A 16,979-nucleotide genomic window follows, 5' to 3' on the forward strand; every position below is an offset into this window, starting at 1 on the left:
GCACAAAAAATGAGCTATTGAAACCAGAACTTTCTGCGGAGACGCTGTTTCGGACAATCTGTTTGGGACAAGTAGGAGTGCATATAAGGGCTCAGCGTGCACGGACTTTTAGCAATTTGTTTGGACTGAGCTGGGAGAAAAACAGGCAGCCTCATCTTGCTGTCGTTTTGAAAAACAGCAACTAAGAGGACGCATAACTCTATTGTATCTAAGCATTGGTATTTTATTATCTGTAACAAAGGAAAATGACTCAGTTCAACAAAGGGCCAGCCTACGGGTTATCTGCAGAAGTGAAAAGCAAGGTAAGAGGAGGAAAAAAAGAAAGGTATACTTTAAGAAATTGACTGAATTCTCGGAGTTGGTTCATAGAACTTTCTTTTTTTTTGGTAAATCTGGTTTTACAGATGTTGCGTCTTTCCGAGTGTCAGAGCATAATTGTGATTTAACGACCCTATCGGTCCCTCTGGTAGTCCAGTGTAACACTTAAAAAGCTCAATTTCATACAATTGTAAGGTTTCTTTTAGAGATTCGTGCGAGTAGTTATACACACCCTTCATATAAGTCTGTGTTGCTTTTTAAAAGGTAGAACAATGTAATAGTTAACCTGTCCTTTTTTAAAAAAAACTATTGAGAATGTTATTTCGGCTATTGGAAAAACAGATACGGTCTCTCTTTGATGTTCCTCTTTGACTTTCCGAGACGATGAAATTCAGATATAGTACCGATTATGTATCTTAATACAGTTTAGAATGAGTATCGTGTAAAAAGTGTTTTGACTTTATGAATACGATTTGGAGCTCATGTTCCGAAGGTTCCACTTTTTGGTTTTTAAAAGTGAATAATAATTTCTATCCTTTGCTATTTTTGACTCGAGTAATTATTAACACAGTTGTATTTTTTTTGTTGTTGCAAAAATACAGTAATAAAACGAAGACCAGTTGGTTGAAAAGGTTGCTCAACAAAATACTAGTCGGTATCTTTATTGTTTAATGACGGGACTATTTATCCTGATGTCTATTCGTTTATAGATGGTCTATCCAGTTTCTGGTTACTGTTTCAACAAAAATCACATTCGTCAGAGCCTGCAATCTGTTTTATTTTGTGTGTGTAAATCAAACGCTTTGGTAAACATCGGCATTCTTGATGCGCAGCTCATGCGTGTACGCAGGAGAGCCACAGGAACCCATTGTTTAGCGCTGGTTTGGTATGCGGCATAGTAGGAGCCATATGAATGAAATCCGCTGCCGAATTCATTGTTCTGGATCTATTAGCTGTTTGGGAGGAGCTGGGACATGTAGAATCCACGTACTCCGTTACAATATTCTAGGGGGAAAAAAACCTTTATATTGTTACCTAAACTAATAGGGAAACGCAGATCTAAGGATATGCCTATGAGCTGTTTAATTGCGAGTTTATTTATACTGTTGTGCCGTAATTAGGTGTTGGAAGAAAAAGCGCACGAAACTGAATTTAGCTTTGGTTCTACCGTTTTGTAACCTTGAGCAATTGTCCTGAAGTGCACTTTCCTGAAATGATTGGTAGAGGGAGAAACGTGTGACGTTCACGTTTTCTTGATTTAACAGTAGGTAGTCCGGTTTTACTGCGTTAAGCTTTAAATATTGAGAGATGTTACGTCGTAACGGATTGCGAAAAGAAAATGTCTAGCGGAGGAGGAGGAGGAGGAGGAGGGGGGTAGAATCCTGGTCAGGATTCCCAAAGCATTACATCACCATTTATCCATAGGAAGCCACCATTAAGCGAGATGCAGCGAGCAGAGATTTCAAGAGTCATTTGGCGATAAACCACAAGGGTTGGCACCATTTAATCTCCAGTATAGATAACTACCGGATCTTCAGGTTGCTTCTTAAAATTTTGAAACTGTTCTGTAAAGTTGGTTTCTTTGAACTTTTAGGCAGCAAGATCTGAACTTCTTTCTTCTTTTGTTTTTTTTTTGCATTATTAAATTATTTTTATCCTTTTAAAAAGGAGTTGTATACGCATTAGTCAAATTATACAGGACAAAATGCTTTAATTGGATAATTCATACTTTTTCCGATTGTACTAATCCAGGAATCTTTTACCACAGGACATTGTTAGTAGTCTACAGGGATAGAAAAGCAAAAGTCTTGTTTTTGCTAATTTTCTTTATGTACCAAGATCAAATTGAGGTGAGTCGTTGTGAGCTATATCTGGATGTAAAAATAACAAACACCTTTCATACCCTCAGCAAAATATTTTGAAGTTAATAAATAAAGTGAAATCAGTCTTTTCACTGGACAACGTTTAAATTGTCTGTTCTTTCCCCTTTTTAATGCAAGCATAAGTGCCATTTAAATGAAGTGCTTTTAAGGGTACATTCTGGGAATAGATGCCACATGTTACTATCCATCAAATTAAAGTAATCAGTTAGATAAGACGCTATTTCACAGCTAACGAGAAACAAATAAACAAGACTGATTTTTATGATATGGAAAAGCAGCTGACAGTTCCTTCCAAAAGTTAGACATGCCTCAAACTTCCTCTTAGTGCTGATGCCTGCTGTATTCTTGGAAAAGTTTTTGTTTATGCATTGGGTTTTAATCACACGGTTATGACGTGAAGTATATTTATCATTGGAATGCGGGGTGGGTGGAGTTTATACTGTATATTACTGTTAATGTTGGGATTTTTCTCAAACTATAGTAACTCCGTACAAATGGATCATTTGTCAGTTATACTTGGAGTGAAATGCTTGCCTTTTCTTTAAAAAAAAGTGCTTTAATTTCTAGTATTTTTATGCCATTTGGAGCTTCATTTAAGTGGTGGTTAAAATACTAGAATGAGAGTCAGTGTAAAGTCTTCACAAACATTAGAAAACATGCAATGTTGAATGGGCTAAAAACGATGCCACACAGGTTTGGTGTTACTTAATCTGAATAATGGTCAGATTTGCTTAACTTCATTTTAAAGGAACATCTTAGTGAGTAAGGGAATGTTAACCTGCCAAGCATTCATAGTAAGGATTTGTTTTACATTGCTTGATTGCTTTAAACAGTGATTGTTGGGGGGGGGGAACCATCTCTGTTTAATGATTGCAGCATTTTAAAACAGTTGCGTTTAAAGGTGCTATACTGTATGTAATAGTTGTACAAGGTTCTTGAAAATACTGACCACAGAAAATAACGTGACTAAGCAGTACCCTTTAACCTAAAGATTTACCTTCTGGTCTATTTTCACTTCTATATATTAAATAGTCCACTTGGACTTTGAACCAGTGGCTTCTGTCTCTCATTGCCAAATGAACTTGTAGCTCTCCTTTTGTTGGATAATATCTATGGTTTCATATCGTAACCATAATCTAAATTATTTTTTTCCCTGATAGAATACAATATAACTAAATTAGCAAGGTTCTTGTGCCGATTCTTTCTTGACTTGTGGCAGAAGGAGTTTTTTTTTCCCCCCAAGTGAGAAGAGAAGAAATGGGCCATTTCAGAAAAATAATAGTATGATCTGAAGTATTTTCCATTGCAGCTGCCAGCAGGGAGACAATACAGATGCCCTTTATTAAGAGGAATGCTTGGAGAGAATTAGCTGACTGACAGGCCAGGCTCCAGTGATTTGTTACAACTAATGGAAAATATAATGAAGCCTGTGTTCTAAAGAAGCTGAATGAACCGACAAAGATAACATAAGGAAGGTTTCAAACCCGATCAGGGTATTTGACCCCTCTAGGTCATTTGGTGGATAGTAGCGAATTGATCCTAGGCTCTCACCCAGCCATTTTCTAAAAGAAATCTTTGCATTGGCTTCAACAACATGGCTTGGCAGGTTTAATTGTGTCCCAGGGCTTATCTTGTATTAATCTACTTCACATATGGTGTGAATGGTATTACTTCTGACTTTAACTGGATTTGTTTGGAGTTTTTTGGCGTGCAAATATTTTTGAATCAACACATCAATATTTGACATTGTCCCCCTAAATAAAATGTACTATAGTAAAGGTGAACGGTTCAGCAATATTTAAAAACACTCAAGATCCTGTTATCTTGAGGGCTCACTTTGTGTGAAATTGGATGAAATTTTGGTTTACTGTAAGTCTAGGTGTTGTGCACAGTGGCTTGGTATGCATTTCCCTTTTGCATAACCTATATATACAGTATATATTGCTCCTGGCACACCATCAGGAGAAGTAACGGGATTTCTGATACATTTGATTTACATTTTGATGAAATGATAAAATGACATCAAAATGTCCAATTCATTTAACAGGCCATACAGACTTTATTCATTGACTTCATTCATGACTTGACTGCAGTCTTAAAAGTGGGTAAAGCACACACTTGGTGAAATAGCTTTAATTTTGCTTGTGAGGATTTTTATTTGACTCATAGGATAAAGAATATACTCTGTTCAGATGTTTTGTACTTATGTAGAAGTTAAAATTTTGATTTTGCTTCTTTTTTCTCCCAATTTAACAAGTAGTATCTGAGGCCTCTATACTATATGTAATCTTTAATACCAAAGCTGTGATCAGATGAGCAACAACTGTTGTGGATGTTCTTGACAAACATTTCCCCATATCTTGCGTATTTAATGAAATGAATTAATATTCATATAGGGTTATATTAATGGCTGCATTCTTTAATCCTTTAGTAAAAGCAACAAAGACTTTGTGATTTTTGAAGAATGTGAATTTTTGAAGTACAGCTATTTATGTTATGGTTCTACATATGGCACCTTTAATGACAAAGTATGTGTGACTTATGAATCAAGTCTCCATCTGGAATGACTGGTTTCAGGTTCTGGGAATCTGCAGACAAGTCTGTAGTGCCACTCTAAAACGTTGTACTTCAGGTATTATAGACTTGCTGTACAAGAGCATCTTCTCTTAACTAACCAGATGCCTGCAATGTACAGTACACTTAGGGGCATATTTCTCTCATGGGCAGTAAAGTTCAATATAAAAAAAGAATTCCTAGGTAAGGTGTCTGTTTAAATGGTGTTTTATGTGGCGTAGGATCAACTTGGGTTTTTCCAGGGTATTTACAAACAGGTGGTGATACGTCTTGTGGATTAAAAGACTAATTATCTCCATTCCATGTGCAATGTAACCTGGTGCTGAACTGCATTGCCCTTGAGAGGGAGAACGGTTGTAACTAGGTTAAAAAAATTCAATATTTGTTAGTGCAATCAATATTTTTCTGCTCTCTTAACATAGAGGCACATGAAATTGATGATAATCCAACCCACAAATCAAATATTTTGGAAATTTCATTCCTGCTAGTGGTGATTAGCTGTAAAAAAAGTCCCTGAGTTCATCTCTGACTAGTTTCTACTAGAGTAGCATTCCTATCTGCCCCTTTTTAATGCAGAAAGGGAACAAAATACAGCACAAGTTATACACTTGCAGATTTTTTTAATGACAGATTAGTATGTGTGGTTGTCTGTGGGTTATCTTACAAAGACAGTTACAATTTGTGGCAAAAGACTTTAATGCAGCTGGGGTATGCAGTGATTTTTCTTCCAAGTCAAATTATCACCCTCAAAGGAGGAAATCGATTGAAATGTTAGCTCAAGATCCTGAACTCAAAGCTTTGGTTTTCTAGTAGTTTTGCATTTTTTTTTCCATCTGCTATGAGGTTTAAATACTAAGCATGAGATCATAATGCTGGTCTCCACTTACACATGAAATTCCTAAAATACCAGTCAAATTAGACTGAGCATCTGACTGTTTTATCATTAAGGATTCCATGATACTCGGCATACTTTTTTTTTTGCCTGTTCTGCTGCTACTTATGCAGGACCCACTTGGATGATTTCAGTGGTATATATTCTTCTCCTACATATAAGCAATTCAGAATTCTTTGACTTGAAAAGCACTATATAAGTGCAAAGAATTACAATGTGAGTACATTTATTCTTAATTTTGAAATTAATTTCCAATCTTTTTCAATACTCATTGTTGATGCATTGAAGTATCTTTACAATCATAACCATATTGTTGAATGGGATTCTTTGGGATTTTCAATAAAATTGTGATTTAGTGCATGGTCTCTTAATTTATTGCCCTTTTCTCATGTTCAGTTTAACTGCCTTGACTACCAATCTTTATATGAATACGTGTTTACTTCTTGGGCAAGTTCTAGTTTTCCTGATATGCAGTCGATCTCTGTAATGTCTGATTGCTGCACAGTGAACTCTGGTATTTTCGTGTTTCCCATGTGGTTGCAAAGTCTTTACTCGGAAGGGGGCCAAGGAGCTGTGAATAGAGTCCCATTCAGGCATTTTCTTTTGAAGATGGTGGTGAGGAGAAATACTGCCCTGGTACTAGGTAATATTACAAGGCAGCAAAGTTGTTCAAAAAGGCTGCAGTGTATTCCTACATTCCTCTCGGGCCCTCTAGCATTCATTACTACTGATGGGATGGCTTTAGTATAGTCTGCTGACACACTTGAAGCAGGTCAGCCAAATGCTTCTCTGTATAAATTCAGTTAGGCAAATCTTCAACATTTCACCCTATGCCATCTTTAAAAACAAAACTGATGGGGAAATAGTTCCCTGAAAATTATCATGGTTTATTAGTTAGCCATCCTAGAATGTTTTGACGACAAACTTTTAGTAACAATACATTTAAGAGGCTGAAAACGGCACTACTGCTCTTTGTGTTCCAGTTTAAAAAGTAGTATTTAAGAACATGGTGTCTTTAAAGATTTTATAAACTGTACGTAGTTCCAGGAATCTCTTAATACCACTATACCTGGATAAAAAAAACTCCAAAAAGGTCTGTCTCGGGTTTTTTTTTAATTCCTTAATAGTCAATACTTGTGAGCCTGGTATAGACCAACTATACATTGACATAGAGTACAGTGCATAAATTGTCCCATGTTCTTCTCATCTGCTTGTTTATTCTAAACCCATTATCTGCTCAGTTAGGCATCTGTAATGGAGTTGAAGGTAAATTATTAATAAGCATTATACAGTATACCCAGCTGCTATTTGTTTCATAGTTTGGGTCGTCCTTTATTTAACAAGGAGATAATTGACGTGAGATACTAAAGCTTTTGATGGGGGTTTATCATTTTAATCAAAACCTACAAGTTAAATAAAATTAAGTTCTTTGAGACATCTCTGAACAAAGGAATATCAATGATCGACCTATTGTACATCTCGGGGAAGGTCATAAAATATTAAATTGCAATATTGCCCTTAAAAAATAAAAAAGTTAAAAATAAAAAAAGTTGTGGATTCTGCATAATGGATGTATTTTATAAAATGCAGCACTTTTCAGAATTTGGCTTAAAACCTGGAAAGTATTTGAAACAAGTTAAGTGTTAAGTGGTGATAAAAGGTAACAATCTTGAAGGAAGTAATTGTGATCTAAATTTAGTAAAAGTGTAATGGAGAGCATATTTCAAAATGTTTTTATTTTAATTTAGAAAGGGAAACCTACAGCGTTTACATGCAAGTTAGTTTCAATTGATCAGTTTCATTATACAAAAGCTTCTGTAGCATTCTCTCCAAGCTCTTTCTCCAGATGTTTGTTCAGTTGTGCGCAGTCAGCAGGAAATACTTGGGGGGGTGTGTGTCTGGGGTTTAATTCCTGTGGGATGAAGCCATAGCTTTCCAGATTTTTCCTCAGAAGCCGAGTTTGCCAATTCTATCGAACAGGGACAGAAACTCAGTTTTTGTTCTGGGCTGCTTTCCTAAAGTCTGTGTTCATGAATAAAACCATTTATCTGCACAGTAATTAGTTCAATTTCTCTTGTGCAAAAGGAGTTATTGAAGTGATTACACTTTCACGAAGGACCACTAGTGATTTTTGAAACTTGAAAAATTTTTGAAATTTTGAAACATTGTAGTCATGGAGAAAGACCTAGTAGGACTGGAAAAAACAATCACATTTGAAATAGTCTGATGTTATTTTCCAAGAATGAGTAAAGGCCAGTACAATAAAGCCTCAACACAGTTTTGCCCTTTTTAAGGATTGGCTGTCATTTAAGCAGTGTGCTGAAATTCACTTTAACAAGTATAAAGAGGAAATTGTTCATTGTCAGCTGTCATTCACATAGCACGTCTAAAATGTGCGGGAGTACAAAACTGCAGGCTTATTGTATGGTTTAAAGGTTAACCTTTTTAAAACCTAGTTCAATGGCTCAGAACAGAAACAGAATAATAGTTTACTTTAAAAGTAGTTTACATTGCAGGTTTTGTTGATTTTAAATGGCTTTGGTTTAGTCTTACTGGAACTAGCATAGTTAAAAGAATGAATTGCAATAAAAAACAGACTTTCCCTTGTGTACAGCTATTGTTGTATCCATATGACAAGACAAATGTTTGACACATGTTAAGTCTTATTGGTTTCTGCCCCACCCCTAACCCCACCAATCCTTGTAAATTGGAAGGTGTGAAGTTCCCATTCCATGGCAGTAATCCTTAAAAGGGAACTGCCATGCTAATTTTTTATTTCGGGGTTACAATCAGCTTTGAGTGCTTTCGAACCACAATGAAAGTAACATTGGTGTACGTCACACAATACTTTAAATTTCCAGGTGTGTGCAGTGCCATATTCTGTAATTCGGAACAAAGCGACCAAACTTCCGGTGAGGTGAATGGCCCTATTACATGATATTCACAAGCCTGCTTGTTTACTCCTTTAATCCAGTAGAAATATTACTCTTGACTTTTGCCAACAAATACAACTTGTTAACTCTATACAGATCACACTTGAACGTTTGTGGTGAAATGTCTGCTGCACAACATTGTACTTGCAGTGACTACTGAACTTCATGTGGCAGTTCCCGCAAACTCATTCTCGCCTGGGGGTTTTACGACAACAAGGAGACTGTACAGTACTTTTGCAAAGTTCATGATTTGGAATTTGTGAAATTTTGTGATACTGTCAACTTTTTAGCAAGATTTAACAAAGTCTGAGAAATTGGGACTGTATTTCCCCTTTAAAGTTAATACTGAGAGAATGCTTGTTAAAACTGCCTGAATTGTCATATTGGTTCAAGACATAATGGGGAATTCATGTAAATGACAAAAGGTAGGCTGTTCTGCACAAGTTAAGACATTTCACTAGGGATTGAGATGTGGTGTCTAAAGTGCACCACCCAGCACATACCTTGATTTGTTTATGATAACAATGGTGTTGGTTACCAAAGGCTGTTTTTCTTGTTAGATTTTTTTTTAGAATATATTTTAGATTCTTTGGTAGTTGCTCGAGCTGAACCCTGCCATAATTTATCCTGGAAGGGTGATGGTGTATCAACACCACACAGTGAAATTAATCTTTTAGTGCAAGTGCTTGTAATAGCTGATATGTTCAGTATATACTTCCTTAATGAACTAATTCGTAAGCTATTATTCCATTGATTTAAAATAACAGCAACTAAAGTTGGCAGCTGGATACCGGAGGGAAATTGAAGAGACATAAAACCCTACATTTAGGGTTAATTTAGATCCTAAATCAAGATTTCTTCTCATGCTGTTGTCTTCCTCTTGCATGAAAAATGAGTTATTGCCGTGTGGCTAAAGGGCTTTAGTGAAATTGGTCATTGTTATACTGGTGTTGTAGTATGGTGATAAGATGACTTGAAGGACTAGCTAGCTCTGTTTTGCTGGAAAAATTTTAACTTTTTCCAAAAGTTAAGAATTACTATGTAGCTGTCTTCCAAGGGTCATTTTTAGTGGTTCCAGAGTGACCATGTGTTTCTTTTTATGATGCATGGAGTTCACTGTCCAGTAAATCCTTTCCCGAAGAAACATTTTCATGCAATTTCCTGTATCTCGGCAGCATTTGGATTTGTTCCAGGATAAATATGTGGGATATAAGGAGGCTTTTTTTCTTAAAGTGAGATCTTCTACAGTGTCTGGACTGTGGTCTCGACTAAATTGATTCCAACAATTTACCAAAAACCTGACCAAGTTTGAGTACATTTCTTGCTATCCACACTTGAGAATTGACAATTGCAACCAGGTGGCTTGAAAAGAAGTGAGTAGTAGCTTGATGGTTACTTGACTGTCTTCATATTTTGCTGTGAGTGGTCTCTTATTTCAAAATCCTTGCATGAGTGCAAGTGTTTATTTGTGCTAACTATGCAACTATAGAGGATTCATACAATACTGTCCATTGTCACATTGTCTTCTTTCTATGAAATGTGTTCAGAAAAGGGTTACACTTAATACAAGGGCCCATTTATGAAGTTTTTTGCAGTAAACACTCTTACATCAAAGAATGTAATTATTCCTGGATCTACTTTTTTTTTTTTCCAGTTATAATATGCCCTAAATTGGGTTTACATCTTTATCCTATGTTTAGGCATTGTATTTGACTGGGCTTGCAAAGTATTTAAAAAAATGATAGTTGACCTTTTTCCCCCTGTGTTGAGATGCTAGTTTATTGTCCTGAACGAAAGTATTTGTGTCTAGTTCCACAGGTGCTCTTGAATGTGTGACTCTAATATAGTGGTGGGTTTTCTGGAACATCATGTGGAATAAACTCTTCAACTGTGCTGACATGTTAGGATGACCACCACTGTTTTCCAGTAATCATTGTCTTTTGCAGATGCCCAGTTTCTCCTCTTGATAAGCTGATGGCTATATACTTTTCCTTTAGGAGGATCTTGTATAGCAATTTATTTATAGGAGGGTACCCTCTTTGTTTAGCACTTGCCTGGGTAAACCATGGCAGCTATTACGTTTCAGGAGAGCTGCTATGTAGCAAATCAGAAATTCCTCCGCTAATTGAATTAAGTTAGAACTTTAAGGAGGTCTAGTGTGGAATTTATCCAGCACACTGGGGTTGACACCCCTGCTCTTACAAAGTGTTATGGAGTATTTAATGCCAGACAAGTTAGGACCTTGGTTAAACACCTCATCCAAAGTACAACATAGCGATATTTGTGATATTGGTTTTGTCAGTTCTGGCCCAGAGGGTAGAGAGCCACTTATTGTCTACCAACACCACTTAAAGCAGCAACCTTATTTTTCTTGGCAGTCTCCCATCCTGGTACTAACCAGGCCAGACTTTAGTTCTCAGAAGGGCAGTATCTGAGATGAGATTAAATTTCTAGTCTGATCTTGGTTTTGATTTTTTTTTCCCAATGAGACAAAACGGTGACCCACATTTTTATTACCCTGTAAAAGCCCTAGTTCCTTTGAGAGGGAAACAAGATAAATGCTGGGAGTTTCGTCTATCTATATGCCAATGATCTTTAAGCAGGAGGTGGGTAAAAGACAACTTCCTGAGTCCTGAAGGTTTATTTCCAATTTTAACCCTTTGGGTCATTGAGCTATGCAAAGACCTCTGTAGGATGCAGTAAGGATTTGGCATGTCATTTAAATGAATAAAAGGCATATGCAAGGGAATCCCTGTGATCTGTGAAGTACACAAATCCTGTGATATTACGGCTAATTCTTTTTAGATAATGCTCTTTTGGAGAACCACATTGAAATCGATAAGTATGATGATGTACTTACGGTTACATTTCTTACTCAAAATGAGCTTCCCTAAAAAAGGCAAGCAGTAAAGTCTAATTGGATGTTAAAACTGCCCGATTCTTGGAAATATAACTTATGTTGATCATATGTGGTTTTTGGTCCCTTACAAATGTCATTAATCACCTTTTCAGTTGAAGCTGGTAAAAAACAATCTTTAGCATAAATATTCTAAAAATCTTCAAGATGGAGAAGAGCTATGTCTGAATCAGGTTTGTTAGGAATTGATGTAGCATGGTTCAGAACATTTTGATATTTTAATTTTAACTACAGGAAGAAAGTGAAGTCATGTTAAGGCTTTTGTAGGTCTTCTATGACTTTGAGTACGTCAATAATTGGTCTCATTCTTTGTAGGAATCCACAACTACTAACTTGCTTCAAGAATTCGAATCATGTGGATATTTTTATGCAGTATACATGACTGCATAATATTCAGTAACTTTAAAATTCAAAACCCTATTCATAAACAATTCGCCAAAAGAATTGTCAGAATTAGCAGTCAAATTCTGAAAGGATTAGTTGACGTTTTCAAGCACTTTGTTGCAATTAACATCTGAACTCTGAACTCCAAGGAAATTGCTTTTCAAAGATCTGCTGTAATGCTGTCTTCCCAGATCGCACAAAAATATGATTCCCAGAAGGAGGAGGAACTGCGGTACTGGATCGAGGATGTCACTGGCATGCCTATTGGAGACAATTTCCAAAAGGGTCTCAAAGATGGTGTGATCCTATGCGAGTAAGTGTGGGGGAAATATGTTTTTTACTTTTAAAGAACTTTAGTTGTAGTTGTAAGACCTAAGCATAATATTGTAGTTTTCTCTGGGAAGTAACTTTTTACCGTTCAGACTTTGTTCGGCTGAGTCACTTGTCAACTATGAAAGGGGTTCCTGGATGACCTCAGAGGTGTGTAGCAAACTCTATGAAGAATGCTACTCCTTCAGTGAGTGGTAACTCTCCTGTAAGGCACCGTGGCTCTTGCAAGTGATAGCTGATGGAGGGTGTCAGTAGGTCTTGTTTCTTGTGCTGTACAGGGGTTGTACCTGTAAATCTGAGATAAACTGTAGTTATTCTTGCATATTGGTTGGGTAGAAAGTTAATGGGCTATTGGAACTCTAAAGAGTATATTAAAAATGTATATACTCTTGTATAAGAGTAATTATCTGATTTCCATTTCAGTAACTTTATTTTGATTGCCTCATTTGATATTCTTTCTGACAGGCATTTTTGTCTGGGCTAATGTCCTATGGTTTCAACAGCTTTTAATTTCTGCTGTGTTTTTGGCCTGCAGGTTTAAATCCTCTTCAAATCCTTTCTATACTTCCTCTGCACTTTTTTCTGGTGAGGGCCCTTTCCAGAAGGCTAATGCAGAATGGTCTTCCTTAAGTTTCCTTTCCTGTTTCTTCCATGTCTTGCCTTTTGATCAAATTTTTAATACTGCATGTAATCCTTCATCTTGCAGTGACTAATTCTTCATTCTGTGGTATTGTATGTGGAGAAGGTTTTGCAGTCTGTCCTTTGGGGAAAAAAGTGTTTGACAGTGAATTTTAGACTTATTTCATTACATGTATGAACTAGCCATTAGTGTTATATAATGTTAATGGAAATTCTATATTGTTTGTCAACTAGTAATGTTTTGCATTTTTAGATTAATTAACAAAATTCAGCCTGGCTCTGTGAAAAAAATCAACCATTCCAAACTCAACTGGCACAAGGTAAGAAACATTTCCTTCTACCCCATCTTCCACAATGTGCACTTTTAGGGTTAGTAGTTAACTGAGTATTTTTACATTCAAGTATATGAAATTGGGCTCATTTGCTGTGTTGCATATTGCAGTACTTAACTGTAAAGCAAAACCTCTTGCATTTACTGTAGTTGCAAGTTGGCTAATGGGCAAATGGAAATTAAAAATTATATAAGCAGTGTAAAATTGATTTCCATTTTAAGTCGCTTTTTTTATTCTGCTTACCTAGTATACTGTTATTTTTTTTTCAGAAACACTTCATGCAAAATGTCTATGGTTTCAAGTGATTTTGGCCATTTGCTATTTTTTGGTATACATTCTAAAACAATTAGGTGCTATTTATGATTGTTTCCTTTAAATTAAATGTTCTGTTTTATCCTTAGCTGGAGAATCTTGGCAATTTCATCAAAGCGATTTTAACTTATGGGTTGAAGCCCAATGACATCTTTGAAGCAAATGATCTCTTTGAAAATGGCAACATGACGCAAGTTCAGACCACGCTGCTAGCCTTGGCCAGTATGGTACGTACTGCAGACTTGAGGAAAAGGCTGGAAAATCACATCTTCTCTTGTCTTTGTGCATGCTGAAGGGTTTGGCAGTGATATCTTATGTACTCCTACCAAGGTGGAGAAGTACTAAAACTGTTTACAGATTGATTAAATTACATTGTTCTGTTGATTTAATCTCTTTACAGGCTAAAACCAAAGGTATTGGCTCAAAGGTTGACATTGGTGTGAAATATGCAGACAAGCAAACAAGACAGTTCGATGAAGAGAAGTTGAAAGCTGGCCAATGTGTTATTGGGCTTCAGGTAAGAGTTCCTTACACAAAGGACCAAAGGAAATACCAGCTTTGGAAATAAGTCTTCTTCACTATTCAGTAAACAATGCTATTATTTGGTAGTACTGTGGATTTTGGCCGTCTAATGGAGTACAGAATTGATTTAAAGCAGAATCGCATTTGAAGAACACTGCTATGCATTAATTGGAAGCTGCATCACTACTGTAGATACATTATGAAGAAATAGCCAGTGTAGGACCTTGTTTTTGATTTTTTTTGTTCTTCTTGACTGGCAGATGGGAACCAACAAATGTGCTAGCCAGGCTGGCATGACTGCGTACGGAACCAGGAGACATCTTTATGACCCAAAGACGCAGGCAGACAGGCCATATGACCAGACAACCATCAGCTTGCAAATGGGAACCAACAAAGGAGCCAGCCAGGTACCATGATAACTAATGTGCAGAAGCCCTGTATTAACTGTATTTGTACTGTAAAGCTTTCTATTTTGTACAAAATAGAATCCTAAAGTCTGATTATTAGTACTGTAATAGTTTTTTTACAACAAATTGTAATTATGGGGTGGGGGGGGGGGTGCCTTTTTTTTAAATTAAAGCTGGTTTGAGAGTTTAAACTGTGTGTTGCGTCCTCAGGCTGGTATGGCAGCTCCAGGAACCAGAAGAGACATCTTTGATCAAAAGGTGGCACAACAGCCAGTGGACTGCTCCACCATTTCCCTACAGATGGGCACCAACAAAGTGGCCTCTCAGAAGGGCATGAGCGTCTATGGGCTGGGACGGCAGGTGTACGATCCCAAGTACTGTGCTTCTCCCACAGAGCCAGTGATGCACACCAATGGCAGTCAAGGAACAGGAACAAATGGCTCTGAGATCAGTGACAGTGACTACCAAGCAGAATACCCAGAGGAGTATCAAGGCAACTACAATGATGAATACCATGGGCACTACAACGATCAAGGCATAGATTATTAGGAAGTGTACTCAATAGTAAAATCAGTATTAAACCAGTATATTTTATGAACAAAGCAAGCTTTTTGCTATTTTTGCTAGTCTTCCCTTATTTGTGATGCCTAAGACAAAAATATTGCCTTATCTGCGTTTCTTTTTCTCCCAATTTGACATCAGTATTTTTATTTTTTAAGTCATTTGTGCTTATCTATAGAGCTGTAACAATGCTGAGTGTTGATTCTAAAATAACACAACCATTCTGTTTTTTATCTTTTGAAATATGGAGTACTGTGAAATAACTTCCTTTTCTTCCTCTTCACTAATGACAGCTATGCAGCATCAGTTTTATATACTACCACCATCAATATTGTTGAAATTGTTCTTGGATTCATATAATTCAAATGTAAAATGCAGTGTACTTGTCACTTTGTTCACTTTCCTTAAAACAAAACATTTTAGGTTTTAAATCTGGATTTAAGGGAGTTAAATCTGCGGCTTGAGGGCCAATGAAGAAAATTATGTATTGAAATTAGGTCCTTTGCTCTTTCCTTGGTTTGATTTGAAGTCACTGGAAATAGTTTTTAAATTGTGAAGTTTATTTTAAAGTTATTAGACATGACCAAACTTTTAAAATAGTGCTTTATTGTATTGCATTGTTATGTTGTGTGCCATAAATAACCAATTTAGAAAACCCCAAACCCTTGTATTTATTGCCGTGTCTCAGTATAAACTGTTCTGTGTATGGTTCTTTTTTTTATAAATAAATTGTTATAAATAGTCTTTAATTCCTTGGTCATGTTTTTTTCTTTTGGTGTTGGAGGGGGGGATATGATTGGTTCTAACATTTTAGACTGCAAATTCAGAAACCAAAAGTATAAAAACATTCTTCATTTTTTTTAAATTCCTTTTGAGTACTAAAATGCAGTTGATTTAAGACAGGGGCTCAGCATATAAAATACCCATCTTTCTAACATCGAACAGTACAAGCTGGGATCGACATTGTTAAATGCAAAAAATATAACTATAACAAGGCAATGATATTTTTAGAGAATGTTAACCTTTTAAAAAGCAAAAATGTAATGTATATTTATTATACAGACAAACATTTCTATGCTGCTAGCCCTAAACATGCCTCTAGTGAATACAGTGGCCTTTGGCAGGAATCCTTAACATTGATTTTCTGCAATTTCTGGTAACATTTATGTGGCCAGCCTAGTTTTAAGAAAACTAGTAGTTTTCAAACCGCAAAGTTTTAGCAAATAAAGTAAAATAATCAGATCCTTGTTTATATGAAGGTTTTGTATGAAACTTTCATGAACTGCTATTGGAGGGAGCATGTTTGGACTGGAAATGTTAACAGCTGGGCTTCACATTGACACTGTGAAAATGGGGGGAAGTTTTATATCTTTTAATTTCTTGAAACTTATTTGCTCTGCTTTGACAGTTTTTGTACTTGACCTGCTTGAATACAAAATTTAGAAAAATGTAATGAAATCCAAAATACATTAATGTCTTGGCTCCTTTACTCTTAAAGTATATTGGCCTGACTGAGCTATATACAGTATACTGTAGGTATTTAGCGTGGGGATAAATGTTCATCTTACTCCTTACAGTTTCAAATCTAAACGAACCAGTGCCATTAATCAAACCATGCTGGATAAAATAGGAATAAAATGGGAACTGGGAATAACTTAGGGATGATGGCAGTGGAGATTGGGAAAGGGCACAAAAAAGACTTGCTGATTGTTTTTAGACAACTGGCTGCTGAAGCCACCAACACGGTGGTAAAGGTTTCTGTAAATCTTTAGTATTGTCTGAAAAATGAATGTTTCTGAGGGTCTAGGGTTGTGCGTTTTCCAACAAGTGTGACAGTGCATAGACTAGTTTTGTATACACAAAAGCATCAAGCTGTGAATCTTGTTAGCCAGCATTCCTTTCATTACTGTACTTCATTTTGGTTATTTGATTAGGAAGTTTAAAGTCCAATTTACTCTGTGTTGAAAGGCATTGC

At 36.3% G+C, this 16,979-nt stretch overlaps 1 protein-coding gene across 1 annotated transcript; it reads left to right on the forward strand.

The window, feature by feature from the left end:
- On the forward strand, positions 1-15,753 carry cnn3a (calponin 3, acidic a). Its single transcript, XM_088927055.1, has 7 exons — positions 1-302; positions 12,093-12,214; positions 13,124-13,190; positions 13,604-13,741; positions 13,915-14,031; positions 14,297-14,443; positions 14,654-15,753. Exons 1-7 carry the CDS (start codon positions 246-248, stop codon positions 14,990-14,992), a joined length of 987 nt encoding a protein of 328 aa, XP_088783181.1. The 5' UTR covers positions 1-245; the 3' UTR covers positions 14,993-15,753.
- Positions 15,754-16,979: the final 1,226 nt, after the last annotated feature.

This window comes from Atractosteus spatula, chromosome 11 (assembly GCF_055471065.1).
Source record: "Atractosteus spatula isolate fAtrSpa1 chromosome 11, fAtrSpa1.hap1, whole genome shotgun sequence".
NCBI classification, from domain to species: Eukaryota; Metazoa; Chordata; class Actinopteri; order Semionotiformes; family Lepisosteidae; genus Atractosteus; species Atractosteus spatula.